Source organism: Trichoplusia ni, chromosome 18, assembly GCF_003590095.1.
Source record: "Trichoplusia ni isolate ovarian cell line Hi5 chromosome 18, tn1, whole genome shotgun sequence".
In the NCBI taxonomy this organism is placed as follows: domain Eukaryota; kingdom Metazoa; phylum Arthropoda; class Insecta; order Lepidoptera; family Noctuidae; genus Trichoplusia; species Trichoplusia ni.
The window spans coordinates 640,392-657,044 of NC_039495.1; the positions used below are offsets into that span (position 1 = coordinate 640,392).

The window sequence follows — 16,653 nt, forward strand, 5'->3', positions numbered from 1 at the left end:
CGCACATGCACTACTAAAGGCTGATGATGATGAGTTAAACTTAAGTTAATAATGCTAACTTAGTTATAGTAACCTATCTTTTAAAACGCCATTTTCAACTTCTTTTTATTGTGATGTTGCCTTCACTCGCTCTGTGCTAACGTTAGTCGCGTAGGCTAATCGTTTTAGTAAGGTGGTTTTCTCTAGTTAACGTCTCTAAAATTGGAAGTTCTATTTTAGGACAACACTACGATCAGCCAATCACGTTTTATCTTTTTACCCCCACCTCCTGCTCGCCGCACCGCGCTCCGCCGCATTGTGAATTTGTTGTGAACGTGGTCGCCATTTTGTTTTCATCCAGACTTCGTTACGTCAATACGTATTTAATTTGGCTGGAGAAAACAGAATAATACTACGTGACTCTTTTCCAATAAACTTCTACATGCGATCTGTACGTGTGGTGATTGCAGTCACAAAGTGATAACAGTCTTCAGTGCTTTGATATTCGCGATAACGTAAGTTTACTACGTGTTCACTAATAAAACCTCGCCATATTGGCTAACCACGTAACGAAATTAAGTTTAGTGTTTCGTTAATTACAGTGATGTGCAGTTGAAGATTGTGCTTGGCATGGTGACATCAACGACTTGGGTCGTCGTTCAAGATGTCGAAAGAAGTAGCAGAAGAGTATGCCTCGAGTTTGTCGGACTTGACGGTCAACAGCAAACCGCTAATAAATATGCTGACGATCCTCGCAGAAGAAAACATCGACCACGCCGGGGTTATCGTTGAAACAGTGGAAAAGCATTTGGAGAAGGTGAATTTCAATTTTTAAAATTTACGCGTGTGAGAGGTGCGTCGGTTTACGTGCCAGGGTCACGTGAGAATAAGGGGAATATGGGAAAGTGTTCTCAGTACGATGACGCACGTTACTCAATGCGTGCTTTACGTGTTTACAATGACAAGTGTGACTAATTCGGCCTCATTGTAACCAGTCGGAACCAAAACAGGTATCTCCTACCGTATGCTCTAATTCCTTGTTGGTTTTTCCAAATTATAGCCTAGCTCGGTTATCGATAAAGGTTTCTTTTAAAGTTGTAGGTAATAAAATTGATTCAAAATTCCGTAATAACAGTATTTGTACAAGTCATATATTTCTTCAATAAATACCATTGACAACATACAAATGTAACTTGTATTGATTTCATCATAAAGACCTGTTTTTGCATAAGAATAATCTTGAAATACTACTATCCTTACATTGCAATAACATTTTAACTGAAGCTTTCTCTTAGAATGTCTATTTATTGCACAAGTTCAAATACAAGCATGTTGTATTTTGTTCCAATTGTCACTAAGCCAAGTCTATTGCTATTACACAGTATATAAAACTACAATAGTTGTAGCCCTTGATAAATGGGGATATATACATAACATTCTATTGTCTAAAACTTTTAAATTGCCTATAAAATATATGACCAATATCCAATTTCATCAAATTGAATCTGATTGATCTTTGACATAAAACCTGCTAAAACATGTTCTTAGTAGTAATAATACAATTATCTCACAAAACAATAATTAATTCCATCAAATAGGAGATACCTGTATCAAAAGTTATTATCAGATAACACTATCTACCTTCAAGGGTATGTAATCCATTATCTTTTTCAGTTGTAATTCAAGAAATTGTTGAAAATAAAGCATTTTGAAACTGAATTCTTATTTATTTTTTACATATTAACAATTAAAATGGTTGATAAATCAAATTCTTGTCTTATTCTTTCCCGTACCATTTAAAAACAGTGGGTGACAACCTTGAGAGAGGAGACAAGTACCGTACTTGGTCAACCAGGGGTTTGGGACTAGACATTATTTTTCCTCTACACAGGTACACCCTGACATCAAGCTGCCTGTACTGTATTTAGTTGATTCCATTATCAAGAATGTTGGTGGCGCTTACACACAGAAGTTTTCACAGAGCATCGTCAATATGTTCACTCGGACGTTCAAACAGGTAATTGTGAGTTACATTGTACATATAACTAATTGTGATTTTTTTTTCCTTCTTGGCACTTTCTTAATTGAATATATTCCACAGGTTGATGAGAAAATTAGGTCACAAATGTTCAAGTTGCGGGAAACATGGCATGATGTGTTCCCTGCTACGAAGCTGTATCAGCTGGATGTCAAAGTGAACTTGATCGACCCAGCGTGGCCCATACAAGCACAGCCGCAGCAGTCAAACATCCATGTAAATCCAAATTTTCTGAAAAAGGTGTTTTTTAGTTGATTATTGTTTTAATGTTCATTAGTCATATGCTAGCATTAGATAGCATCAGCAAATTTTGGTTCAAGGTAGATCTTATGTGCTATCAATGCCATGTAAATAGTATTCTGCTGCAGCTAGATCAGGTAGAGGGATTGTATGCTTGACGCTGCTAATAACCATGCATTGCTACATCACCAGTATATCAGCAGTAACACCCATTCCTTACATAATGGCATGAGCTGAGCTAGTGCTTGGATTAAGCAAACCTGATTCAATATCAGGTGCAAAACCTGCATCTCACTTCATCTGTCTTTTATGTTTTCTGTTCAAACACTACTGATTATTATGGTTAAACCTGGGACATTTGAAACTTTGAAAACCCTTAAAAACCCTTCAAGAGAATGAAGAAATTCAGTCTCACCAATGATTCAATTGAATGAAAAAAATCAAGTATGCCCAAGAACTTTCTCTGAAGTACTTTTTCTTTAACAGAGTGTTCCCACAACGAGTAACAACACTCCTGCGCCAGTCGCGGTGGAAGAAGACGAGAAGATGCGCAGCATCCTCGCTAAGAAAGAGCAAGAACTCCTCATGTTGCAGCGCAAAAAGGTGGAGATGGAACTCGAGCAGATGCGGCGGCAAGTCGAGATCGCTGAGAAAACTGTGGTTAAAAAGGTATGTTACTTGTCCTTAAGTTTACTGTAACACAACCCGAATATATTGTTATAAGATGAAAATATGTTTCTTAATTGGCTGTTAAACAGCCCGCGACGATGTTCGCGTAGGTGATCATCAGTAACCATTTACCCTGGAAGCCAATAGTGTCGGCCTTCAGCCTCCTGGTAGTTTACTTGGTGCTACTCTTTTTGCCTACTAACAAAACTGTATATTTACAAACATTCAGAGCTAAAGAAAACAAGGCTAAACTACTTAGCACTTTCAAAGCTTTTACGCCATTATACACGATTAATTGAACTTTAATGAAATATAATGTGTCCATTACTAATTAATTTTTTATTGATTACCTGTAATTAACTGAACGATAACAACGCTCTTGAGGCCAGTTCATTAGTTAAGTATATTTAAATTTATTAATTACACTAATTAAATATATTAAATTACAAAATATGTTCTGCTTAATGTTACAAAATTAGTTCAATTAAAATAACACTAATATCTTTTCCTTTAAAATAATTATAGTAACAAGATCATTATGTCCATGTAAAGAATGTCTTCTAACAACAAATGGTCAAATTCTATATTATGATTATCATTAATTGCAATAAAGCCATAAATATAACTGATCTCATTATACCTGTTATTTGCATGTAATTGTGGTATTTCCTGTCCATAAATAGTCGCAATGTATGTTGTATTCCACAACTGATTTTATTGCGAACAAAGTTAAATATAAACAACAATATTTAAAGGTACTTCAGTTTTAAGTAGATGTTAGTAGTTCCGATGTTTCAGCATTTTGTTGTCTGGTATCAATAGTAGTAGTTCTTTAAATAAGAGTTATCGTAAACTTCAGAAGCCATTATTTTATTACTGAAGTTTTTTTTTTATTTAATAATTAATATACTTATTATTGCCTTGGGATAATACCAGCTTGCGTTAAACATCATTTTCTAATGGTGTGCTTATATTGTAATAGTTAATCAAATGATTTCCATATATGATTCATATATTATTGAAATCTGAAACCTAAATCGCTAAAAATATCTGGTACTTCTAGAAGTACAATAACATGATGACGAAGTAGTAGATTGCGCATATACATCTAACATAACAATTGATACAACAAGAGGTTTTGTTGACTCACAAGCTATGTTAAACTGATATATTATCATAATACCAATAACCGCATAAATACTCGACGCATTATGTAGAAAGCTATTGAAAATATTTTCATATTAAATATTTTCAATAGTATTATTAAATAGTGTTGTTTTCTTTCACGAAGGTTGACGGCCAATATTTCTAAGTTTAACAGTGAAATAGCAGGATTTAAAGAACATTAGCTCGATTTGTCTTTTGTGGATAAATATGTAGAAAATTCAATATGTTCAAGAAATAAAGTAGATAAGGCACGATATGTATTTGAAAACACTAGGAGACGTGACGATTATGGTTATTTTGTGGAGATATCTAACAATAATAATTCTAGTATCTTCCTCATTAGAAGTAAAACCAGTTTTTCTGCTTAGTTCACTCAATACAAGGCCTCGAGTGAATATGATCAAGTTAAAACTTGAAGTAAATTTTATTTATGTAGGGAATGGAACATGAAATCGATAAATTGTTTAAATTGTTGCAAATGTAGTCATGTTAACCTATTTGTTTTTATCAAGTCGTTTTCATGATCGCAAATATGGTGGCTGATAACAATAGCAACGTCCTCATATTATTATTTTTGTCGAGAACATTAAAGCTACTGTATAATGGTCTTGTGGATTCTTTTTGAAATGGATGGCACAATTTTCTTATTCCTAGTGTGCACCTACACTCGGTTTCTACGCCGCATGCATGTGCAATTAATCTATCACGGGGACCGTGCTGGATTAATAAATAGTTCGGTAGATTTTTGTACATTAATTTACAAGAAGGGAATCCGCTACAGAATATAAAACATTATGGAGTGTTATTTTAATTTTGTTTCGCTTAACATTGCCTTGAAACGGTAAATTGTCACTATTGCGTGTTGTGGCGACAGATAGCGTAATTAGTCTCGCTTGAAATGTTCGCCCTTCACAGAGCAAAATCAACTAAAATGTTGCGCAGTATAAACTTCATACACAAAAATGAAATAAATAATTATGCAGTTAAAGTAGCAGATTTTGCTGAATTTCATTATCTAAGTGGTTAAATTATGTCGACATTTTATACTTAGTTATGCAATGTTTCTTTTTGGCTTTGTAAACTTATGGGATTTCGTCCTACTACTCTCACTGTATAGTAATGTTATGCAATACTTGATCATTGCTTGTTTACACATTGCAAGATTATATGCGTATACACGATAATCTTTACTCGATGATTTCCTCTTTTCTATTTAGTGTTAAGTAGGTAACATGACGTTGAATATTAAAAAAAAAAGATATCAAGTGATTAGGAAACAGTAATTATTATTTATTTACATTTTGTAAACTTTACGAATCCTTAAAACCGCTTAAGGCTCTTAATATTTAATGTTAATAATAATGATATTGTTGTAGGACCCGCCAGTGCCACCTGCGAATAACACGTCCACGCCCGCCGCAGCGCCGCGTGTGCAGCCTGTTGTGCCTGAAGTCGTAGCTAACAGCGTTCCTGTCAAGCAACGACTGGGACCGGTAAGTGAAGATTATATCTAAGCTTTCACTCATAACAAATATTCAAATAAGTTTATATATTATGTCTATTTCGAGACGTTTTACGAGTGTTCATGAGTGATTCATCGGTACCGGTGACGCGTCTATTACGTTACGGATATGACTAGTTCATTTTATTTTTCTTGTAAAATGTTTATGTTTAGTATTTGAAATGAATAAGTGGGAATGTGAAATTTATTTATTTAACTTGCAGCCGGTAAACAAGCCTGCGGGCCGCATCGCCCCCGTGAGCGCGGCGCTGGCGTCCGCCCGGCGTGACCCGCGCCTGTCCCGCGGCGCGGCGGGCGCGGCGGCCGGCCCCCGCGCCGCGCCCGCGCCCCCGCCCGTGGCCGTGGTGGCGCCGGCCGCCAGCGCGCCGCCCGCGCCCGCCGCGCCGCTGGCCGCCATCGCGCCCAACGTGTTCGACATCAAGCCGCTGGAGCGCGTCACCAAGCGCAAGAACGTCATCACCATCGACGTGAGGCCCGAAGCGGGCGGGCGGCCGCGCCGCGACCCGCGCCTGGACAAGCGCGACCCGCGCCGTCCGCGCCCCGAGCGCCGCCGCCCCGACGAGCCCAAGGCCGAGCCCGAGCGCGGCCCCACGCCCGCCTACGTGGACTCGCTGCCGGACCCCAAGCGCATCAGCAAGCTGCCGCCCATCCCCAAGCTGCCGCGCGCGGACGCCAAGCGGCCGGCGTCGCCCGCGCCCGCCAAGCGCAAGCGCGAGCGGCGGCGCGAGCCCGACAAGCGCAAGCGCGCGCCCGCCGCCGCGCCGGAGCCCGAGCTCGTGGCCTTCAAGGAGCTGCGCAACTACCACAAGGAGCACTACATGCGCCGCAACCGCGAGCCCGACGACAGCCCCGAGCCCGCCGAGCGACAAGAGCCCCCAAGTAAGATATCCCTCACTGTAGCCCGCCGACGACCAGTGATACTAGATGTAAAACGCGCCCTGCAAACGCTACTTGTGTGCAAAATAAAATATTTTTTAACTCTTGGACTATTCATATTATCGTGTTTTCAACGCCGCAACTGTATACCCTTCTCTAATAAAATAGTTCTGATCATTATCATTATCTAAGTTGACTGTCGAGAGTAATTATAGTTTAAGCTTAAATTAATACGCAAGCCACGACACGACTATTGACATTTTTTTGTTTGGTGGCATAGCATTAATTAATTACATACATAACATCCACCTTTATTCATAATGTGATAAAACGATCGCAATACATATTATTTCTTCTGAAATACCATAATTACGTATCTATTTCACAAATTTTACAACTAAACCATACTTTGGCAACGCTAACTGTCCATTACACTTTGGACAGGCTACAATACCAATTGAAACTTTTAACAATTAGAAAATAACTATCATAAGTTATTATTTTCTACTCTTCTTACGGCATACCGACTAGTTTCTTAATCGTCAAGAGCTCAAATCATAATAAACTCATGGGAGTTTGGAGGCACAAGCTTAATTCGTAATAGTTACGAAAACATGAAGTACGTCCGTCATCAGATAATCCTTAGCATCTTTCTTGGGACGTCGCACCGAGTCATATGGAAAAATCAAGCCGACCAGAAAAATGTCTCATCGTCATCATGGATGGAATCTGTGGAAACAAGTAGACTCAACAGTGGATAGTGAAATGCGCCGAAAGTCATGTTTAAAGTGCTGGGCAAAAAAAGTGCCGTTTCGCCATCGTGTCAAAAAAATGCGAAAAGGAAATGCTTAATTTCCTTATTTTCGCGCTAAAAAGACTGCTGGTCGGTTGTGTTTGCGGATTCATATTTCTTTTGCCGCCAAAACTGTTATTCTAGTTATACAGACTAGATTGTGATAGGGGTAAAGTAGCATCAAGCATTTAGTGGGTATATCGAGCCTTTTTGAGGGAAGAGGAAAAAATGGTGATTATTAACGTAAGTATTCTATCATAAGTTAGATTTAATAATAAATCGTTATCCCATTCGGCTTTCCGATTCGAAATAGTTCTGTATTTACAACTACTTTTTCCTTCCCCAGTTCCTAAACTGAGCCATTGCGCTTTCCCTAAAACTCTCAAAAGTAGGTATTTAATAAGCCAACAAAATGTTTGCTGCGATAATACCAGTCATAAAACATAAAATAAAATAGTTTTTGTCACATATAATTACGTATTTTGATAGTGAACTCTTTTGTTTAAGAAAAGATAGCCACACACCAAAATGGCGAAATTAGATTTAACCATACACATCGGGTTTTTCATTGGATTTGTACCGTTTCGCTTAACATAGTATATGCTGCATTATTTTATTACTAGTTGCACCACACAGTTTCCTTATGATTCATTAAAATACGACTTATAAAAACAAGTCCCTACATGTTTAGAAAACTTAGTCAACGTTAAACATTTTTATCATAAAACATTTAAAATTTATATTCATATTTTTAGTAGTCCCTAAATTGTATCTAGCCGTTTAATTGGATACTGCCTTAATTTATATGACCAAGTACATTTTTTCCATATACCATCATATATTTAACATACCTAATGCCTTGGCTTTCACTTGGAAACTGAAATATGAATCCGTTTAAAATAAATTGGGCCGAAAAAACGGATATATTCTTCTGGATATATTGGATATATTCTAACATTATGAACTTTGTATCTAGGTGCAAACTTTTCGTATTTGATGAGTCAACCGTGAATTTTTGGAAAGTCGTGCCTTGAAAAAGGTTTACTCGAGCCATTGAACTCTGTGGACTGGCTAGGCCGAAATCTTCTTGTCTCTATAAATTCAATAAAAATCTCATTTTCAATCTATACATTCTTTGTAAGTATTATTTCAAGAAATTGCAATCGGAACGCTACTTTTTTCAACTCCAATTAGCTCTGGGATTTTGTGAGAGTTACAAGAAACATATTTAACTACATGCTTACAGTATTATTTTTAATTATCTATCTCAAAAGCCTTCGACTTTTGGGCTCCGTCACATCGTGTTGAAAAATATAAATCAAGGCAAGGGGCGAGAAAATACAACCAGAGATACTTTTTTTTTTAGCCATAAGTAATTTAAACAAACCGATTATTCACGCTTGATAATATTAGCTACTCTCGATAGTCACTAGATACTTAAATATAAAATGTGAAACAGGAGACAAATAATACAAACAAATTAGGTATTGTGAAATAATGATCATGTAACATTGTTAAGGTTCCAAATTAGACTTTATATAGATGTAATAAGTGCCATTGTATGATGTAGAAAACATTGTTAATTTTGCAGTGCTTACTATGTGTTCTTATTGTCAGGCTTGTCATTGAGGAAGCGAGACGGCACTATACTGTATATAGCTCCGTTTTGTTTTCAAAACGACGAGTCTGCGTTAAGAGTTTCTGGTACAGGCATTCGTTTATATGTGTATAACATAACACTGATTCAATTGAGATATTTTCACGACTGTAATTTGTTCATAATTAATGTCTTTCCAATTTTATATAAGAAATTAAGTAGATACAAGTAAAAGTGTTAAGTATTCTCGATGTTAATGTTAATTATTCTTTCAAGCCAAGTGTTTTGTGATTTTTACATAAGTCTATTTAGTAATCATCTAGATTTATTACATAGCAATGAAAGTTCAATGGTTACATTCAGTAAAAAAAAGATATATTATGTCTTGTCTAAATAACTTTCTGTTCTATTAAAAAAAATGTGTGAAGCAATTGTTGTAGTTATTAGTTATAATAGTTATTATTTTTAAGACTTGGCTGAATATTGTTGAATATGTATTTCTCATCTCTTGAATTCATAATCTAAAATAATATTATTTTGATTATTTTTGTGGCTATTTAACTGTCTGTATAACACGGTTAAATGTTTTTATGCTGAACCTGGAACCTTAACAATGTTGCTGTATACATTTCACGTTCAAACCAAATTATATTAGTCTCATCATAAAGTTGGTATAAAGTGCAGTACCTATCTGTAGAAACTACAAGATCATCTGATATAATGAGAAAATAAAGTCATCAATTCTTTTGGACGACGACCACATTCAATAAAACATAATGAATGAATCAGTAGTATTAGGGACACAACATTTAAAAACCTGCATTACTCTTCAAACTTTTGACAAATGTCATGGAACAACGCCTCTACCAAGTAAATGTTAGTGGTTTGATTGAAAAGCCTGCGTTAATTCGTCACAGGCTAGCTCACCAGGTAAAAGGGACACGGTATAAAGTACAAGAGAAAATAGACCTTATTTACGTCATTTAACCATAGTCATAAAGATTAAGTCGTATTTGCAGGTGTTCCGGAAGTCGTGACTGAAACTAAAGACGTAGATCTTAGGGTATTGCATCCTGTGGTTACTGAGGCCAAAGCGGCTACCGTCGCACAGAAACGACCATCTACTGAGGCTGTGGAAGTTAAATCTAAGAAGAATAAACTGGATAAGTTTGATGTGTAAGTATCTTTGTGGTAATATCTTCCCTAGTAGCTTTATTACTAATATCCTCGATTGGTACTTGTTGGCATGTAGCACTAAATATTATCTCTAACCTCGTCATAACCTCAGACATCATTTTAACAATGTCTAATGACCTCACATTGTTATATAGACCTTTACCTTTGGTTCGTATTCTATCAACCATGTCCAACTTATTGCTGTAATGCGTATTGTATACTTAAAGCTCTTAATATACTAATGAAACAACATTTCCAGCTTATTTGGCAATGAAGATGTCGATTTAAGACAACTTCCACAAGTGGAAGAGGTAAATGCCCCACCGCCCCCCTCCATCACCTCTTCACCGAAATCTGACAAGACTGACGATATCGACGTAGCGATGGCAATCTCATCACCGCCAAAGGGTTCACCCAAAAGAGATTGGAATGAAGTCAAGAAGAGAGACGATAAGAAGACTCCCTCAAAACTAGATCTTGTAAGAGCTAAGCTGGCCGAAGCGACGAAGGGCAAGGACAGATTAGGCAGGCCTCTGCTGTTTAGTAAATCACCAAGTAAGTCCTTTCTCTTTGCTTTACATTTGTTTGTTGTTAAATATTATTTTGAGAAATCAAAGCGCAGAAGTAATCTTATTGTAATTGTTGCTTTTAGGTATCGAAAGAGAAAGGCGTCGCACACTCAGTGGCGAAGACGCCGACCTCAGGGTTGAGGACCAAGAAGATTTCGATGAAAACAAGAAATCTATTTCCATAATAATGTCCCAGGCTAAGGAACATCTGAACGACGGCCAACTGGATAAGAACCAGTACAACACGCTCATGTATCAAGTGTTACAGCTCAATGAAAAACTTAAGCTGAAAGAAGCAAAACAGAGGGAGTCTCTAGAGCTTTCTAAGAGAAGGTTAAAGGCCCAAACTAAAGATGAGAACAATAAAGTTTCGAGCCCCAAGTCTTCACCAAATGAACGAAACAGATTTGGTGATATCGACGAAAGAGTCACACCTTCCGTTTTCTTAGACACTCCGCCAGACAGTCAGGGATTGTTGCAAGATTCTGACATGAGAGTCAATTCGGATGGTGTAGACGGTGGCAAGTCGAAAGGTTTGTTGCCGCTCCCGCCGGTGATGCCGATGTTCGGGCCCTTCCCGCCGATGTGGCGCGGCCAGCCGAGGCCGCGAGGGGACGAGTATGGACCAAGAAGGTTTAGGGGCCCACCCGTACCACCCTTCTTTAGAGGAAAGTTCGATAAACGAGGGCCAAGACCACCTTTTGACCCTCGTATGCCTATGTCAATGCCGATGCCTCCATTACCGACCCCGAAAATGGGTATGTGCCAAGGAGAAAGTCCCTTAGTTCCATATGAAAGAAGCGAATCCCCGCCTCCATTAGGAGCACCGGGCTTCGCTATTCCACCCACAGACTTCAAAGTCATCGAATATATTGACCAAGATCCGTTTAAAACTATTCAAATCGACGGCGTCCATAGAGAAATCAGATTCTACGGAGACACAGCTGTTATTATGTTAGACTGGGATGATCCCAGAGAAATTAAATTCCTGCCTGGATGTCGACGGATTACATTTGATAATAAGGACTCTATAGTATTAAATTTCAATGAAGGATATAAGCAAGTGGAGATTGACGACCAAGTTTTTGACATTAAGTTCGGAGCGCCGACACGGGAACTGTACATCAATGGAAGATGGTACGAATGTTTCTTCGGCGGCCAACCTGTTGGTGTAATTATTGATAACAAACCTAGATTAGTACATTTAGAAGGTCCCATGCCTCAAGTAGATATTGGTAAGATGAAGCGCACAGACTTAGTAGCAGGGAAAATCAATCTTATTGTCAATGCAACACAAATGCATCCAGTTTACTTAGATGCGAAGGTGCAGAAGATTTCAGTCAATGGACAGTTTTTGACCGTTCGTTTCGTAGATTCTTTGAGAACTGTGTTAATTAATGAACAACCGTTTAAAGTGGAGTTTGGTGATCTACCGAAGCCAATTGTTGTAGGCAGTGAGAAGTACTTTATAAGATTCTCGGCTCTCCCGCGGTACGTGAAGCCTGGCCTTGTCCAGATTGCACAAATGGAAGGCGTTGGTTTGCCTGTAGTGCCGTCGGGTACTAAAAAAGAAGAAAATAAAGCAGAAAACGCACTGGAAGTGGATAAGGAGCCAGTAGAGCGGCCCATGAATACGCCTAGCCCGGAGATCAATCCAGAAAGCTTAGGTTAGTAGTATACTAAATTCTAATATGTACAATTTTTCCTAATTTAATATATATGTAATTTAATATCCCTTACCTATTCAAGATCATTACAGATATATTTTAATTGTAGCATCCTGAACTGACCTACATATATCTAAAATGCATATATTTTTATATTACAGGACTGGATATGCTGGCCAGTGTTATGCCCTCAAGCATGGTCCCATCCTCAGGATCAGAATATAGTGTTGCTGAACCACTATTCTCAAAACCAGACAGCATTCCAGGCTTGGAATCTGTATCAGAAGAGAAACCAGCTAACCCAGTGTTGCCAGTACTAGGGAACATCAACGTTAATGATCTGTTCGCCAAGTTGGTAGCCACTGGGATTGTGCAGGTGGCTAATGACGTGAAGGAAAAGGAAGAAGCCAAGGAAGAGGTCAAAACTAAATCGAGGGAAGACAGAAATATTATTCATAAAGTTGATTTCATGAGGCCTGAGACTTTCAGAGTGTAAGTATTGATGTCTTTCTTTATCTGGTTTTAAGTTTGAGTTGCTTATATTTCGGTTTTCATCGTTAACTATCGGTACAGCCCGCGAGTGCCTTGTTTAGGTGCCGAGTTCAATTTGACGAACATCAAGGTTTACACAGTGATATTAAAACAGTTAAAAGTATTTAGCAAGCATTACGTTCTTAGAGAAAGATTACACCAGCTAGTAGCATTGTAGCTACATGTGCGTGTGTGTGCCCGCAGTAAGCAGCCGGGGCTGGTGTCGCGGCTGTACGGCGGCATGCAGTGCTCGGGCTGCGGCGCGCGCTTCCCGCCCGAGCACACGGTGCGCTACTCGCAGCACCTGGACTGGCACTTCCGCCAGAACCGCCGCGACCGGGACTCCGCCCGCCGCGCGCACTCGCGCCACTGGCACTACGACCTGTCCGACTGGGTGCAGTACGAGGAGGTCGAGGACCTGGAGGAGAGAGGTACCACACCATACTTACTACGTTACTATACACACTGCAACTTTCGATCTGCTAAACAATTGATAATAAAGTTTTTTTTATTTAGTCAATCATTTTAAAAGTAATAAGTATGGAAATTATGCAGGGTAAAAAAAACATGTAATTTGTTAAGTAACGAGTGTAACTGAATACATTATTAATGTGTGAAACGATCTCGTGGCTCCAGAGAAGAGTTGGTTCGAGACGGGCGGGCTGGCGGGCGCGAGCGCGGGCGCGGGCGCGGCGGAGGCGGAGGCGGAGGCGGGCGCGGAGGCGGCGGACGCGCCCTCCGCCGCCGCGTCCGCGCCCGCCACGCACTGCTGCGCGCTCTGCGGGGACACCTTCCACCAGTTCTACAACGAGGACAAGGAGGAGTGGCATCTCAGGAACGCCGTCAAGCACGGCGACGACTACTACCACCCGCTCTGCTTCGAAGACTACAAGGTAATATACTCTCATCTATCATTTCATTTAGTTAGACTATCTTATGCTTCAACTGTTCGAATCTACGACTAAGGTAAAATAATTTAGAATAATTTCAAACTCCAATACCTTCCAAATACTTAAAAATAATCATAAAGATATCTATAAATCAGGCCTCACTCACAAAAGACGAGCCATCACAAGAGTCTTCGGATGACGTCACGCCTGTTGAAAAAGTAGATGAAGAGGAAGCTATTGAAATAAAAGACGTGGATGACACGGTTGAGGAACACTCTGACAATGAGTCTGTGGTGGAAGTCGTGGAGACCGAGAAGGAAGTGCTGGAGTCTGTAGAAGTAAGTTCTTTTATTGATAAATATCTAAAATATCTACAATGTAGTCACTTGGAAGTTGTTATGAATATCGTAAATGATCATCATATCAATTGTCACATCATGAGTCTCAATTTAACAGTATATGAAAGAGTATACAAAGTAAAAATACTATATTTTACATAACTAAAATATAATGATGTTGTTGTGTTTAGATTGATGAGGGCGAGGAGGACGACGTAGTGTTCAAAGCGGAGCCAGTTGAGGAGGTGGTGGTGGACGACGACGCCGACACTGACGACGAGCTCGCGGCCACGCGCAAGGAGAGGGACCGCCTCGCGGAGATCGACTACTCCAAGATTAAGGTCAAGCAGGAGCCCATTGATCCAGGTCAGTTGAATAAGGTGTAATCTACACATCTATTTGTTATTTTTCAAGGCTGTGCGTTGTCTCATCAAAGAGTGCAGAACTTTTATAAAATCTTTTTATTTTGTTTAATTTCTTAATCATATTTAGACTAAACTTAATAGTATTCTATGTATTGTCATTTTTAATACTTACTGCTATATTTATCTATTAAAATTGTTTATTAGTTCACAACCAAGAAATATTTGTGAAAGAAGGCTAATGGAGTATAATTTTAATTAATTACGTATGGTTTTACATTCACAGATGACGAGCCAATAATCACAGCTGAAGAGGAAACAATTATGACTAATATCGATACCACGCACGCCACAGTGGAGTCATCTATCGATGGTAACCTGCAGTTGGACGCCGCCAACGCGCCCGCTAACACCATCCCGCTGGGAGGCATCCGCATCAACATCTCTAAGGCCTTACCCGCCTTCGTCTTTCCGCAGGAAGATAAAATGTTAGAGGATATTAGTGCTGATGATGAACCATTGCCCCCTGGCGAAGAACCAGAATTAGAATACGAGCTGAAACCCGATATGAAGGATATTCAGTTCAGCAGACAGCCTCCCGTCATTAGGGGCAATGAATTGTCAGGACTATGTTCTATTATGTAGTCTTATCTAGTTAAAATTCAACATAACATGTATATTTTGTTTATGTAACGGTCCATATTTCATTGTTACTTAATAAACTCATAGTCAAGTTTAGTATAGATTATAAAACATAATAATCAAATGGGGACAAGAATCGAAATTATAGCAATAAATCAGAATGATACAATTGACTATAACTAAAGAAAATTATGAAATGTTGAATCAAATGACTGAATTAGTTGCATTAGATGGTAATGTTAATATTATGACACATGCTCACATTGAATTGATTGATTTAAGGTTAGGCCTAGAGGTTTTTCATAGGTTCCTAATTAAAGCTTGGGCTATAAAACAGTAGTTCATACTTCATAAATACTATGCACAAAGTGATAAAAATACAGTAATTTATATTTCTTTATTATCATTTATATGAGCTTCAATAGAACGTACGTTAATTACGTATGAGCACACTTCTTGTAAAAAATATAAGTTTCCAAATTATTAGTTCTCTAACATAATTTAGTTCTTTTTAAATATAGAAGTTATTTAGCTACCAATAATTAATTGTTCCTAGCGACACAATAATTAATGCAGGAATACAGTAGTTGATGAATCGACAATTAGATTTAAAATTACCCAAAGTTTCAACTATTTTCTATTCTTATCACAATTATTGTAAAGTTGATTATTTCTTGTAAAGCTAGAATAGCTGTTATTTGAGATTATGAGGCTAGAAATTGTTGACCCATCACATCAGTAATTAAGGCAGTATTATAAGAATTTAATGAATTACCTCTTGTAGTCGTAATAGCTATTTATAACGTCGTCAATACTAACGAAACTTAGTTTCATAGCCAATCTTATGTGGAAACATGGAAAGTAGAACTGACATGTTATAATATTATTTTAAGCTAAGTATATCATCTGCTCTTAAACTGCCACTTAATATTAAACTCTGTATCTTTCCATATTAATATTAGATCCCTATTATAATGTTTGCCCCCTCTCGTTTACTTAATAATGTATGTGTATTGCCTACATCTACTTTCCATATGTCTACATTTAAGAAAGAAAACGAAATGTGATATTAAACTTAAGTTAACAACTTATTTTTACAGCGAATATGAGTTTTGTTTGATGAATTAATTGTGATTATCTTGTAGTTAATATAAATATTGGTTTTGTTTGTACATATAGACATATTTTGTAAGGGTACAAATTGTTAATTTGCACTGTTTGTATGGATTTGATTGGTGAGTGTGTAAATAATTATAGAGAATCTCTATGTTTGAGGGTTTTTATTTCATTGAGTTTTTTGTCCACATGAGTGGATACCCACTTTATAAAAATATTGAAAAATTCTATAAACAAATAAAAATAATAAATTGATAATAAAAAAAGATTTTAAGTTAATTTGTTCTACTTTATGGTAATCGGAAAGCACACATTTTTCCTAATCAATTCACTTGAAGTGGACTTTTGAATCACATGGTTTGTTTGTTTAGTTTACAATTTGTAAATAAATGTTTACATCACTTATGTAACTGTTTTATTTAATTGAATCCCTGAACTGCAAAAACTGTTGCTCAATGGTTAATTCGTTTTTACTATAAAT

The 16,653-nt window shown here is 37.9% G+C and overlaps 1 protein-coding gene across 5 annotated transcripts; it reads left to right on the forward strand.

Annotated features, from left to right (window-relative positions):
• The first annotated feature begins 75 nt into the window (after positions 1-75).
• Positions 76-16,578, forward strand: LOC113502975 (pre-mRNA cleavage complex 2 protein Pcf11). Of its 5 annotated transcripts, none has more exons than XM_026884756.1 (16): positions 79-494; positions 582-796; positions 1,871-2,002; positions 2,081-2,257; positions 2,744-2,926; positions 5,470-5,586; positions 5,819-6,494; positions 9,901-10,057; positions 10,317-10,612; positions 10,710-12,293; positions 12,455-12,785; positions 13,029-13,255; positions 13,461-13,717; positions 13,870-14,052; positions 14,244-14,418; positions 14,701-16,578. In XM_026884756.1, exons 2-16 carry the CDS (start codon positions 644-646, stop codon positions 15,057-15,059), a joined length of 5,007 nt encoding a protein of 1,668 aa, XP_026740557.1. In that variant the 5' UTR covers positions 79-494; positions 582-643; the 3' UTR covers positions 15,060-16,578. The 5 variants fall into 5 exon arrangements, with proteins under 5 accessions (XP_026740556.1, XP_026740555.1, XP_026740557.1 ...); XM_026884758.1 differs by having other exon boundaries at positions 2,081-2,233; XM_026884757.1 differs by having other exon boundaries at positions 1,871-1,996.
• Positions 16,579-16,653: the final 75 nt, after the last annotated feature.

Bases quoted from the DNA above. Each gene is read 5' to 3' on its own strand.
- LOC113502975 (XM_026884755.1), top strand. From the start codon at position 644: ATGTCGAAAGAAGTAGCAGAAGAGTATGCCTCGAGTTTGTCGGACTTG. The intron at 6,495-9,900 runs GTAAGATATCCC...TCGTATTTGCAG, and splicing joins CGAGCGACAAGAGCCCCCAA to GTGTTCCGGAAGTCGTGACT. The intron at 13,256-13,460 runs GTACCACACCAT...TCGTGGCTCCAG, and splicing joins CGAGGACCTGGAGGAGAGAG to AGAAGAGTTGGTTCGAGACG.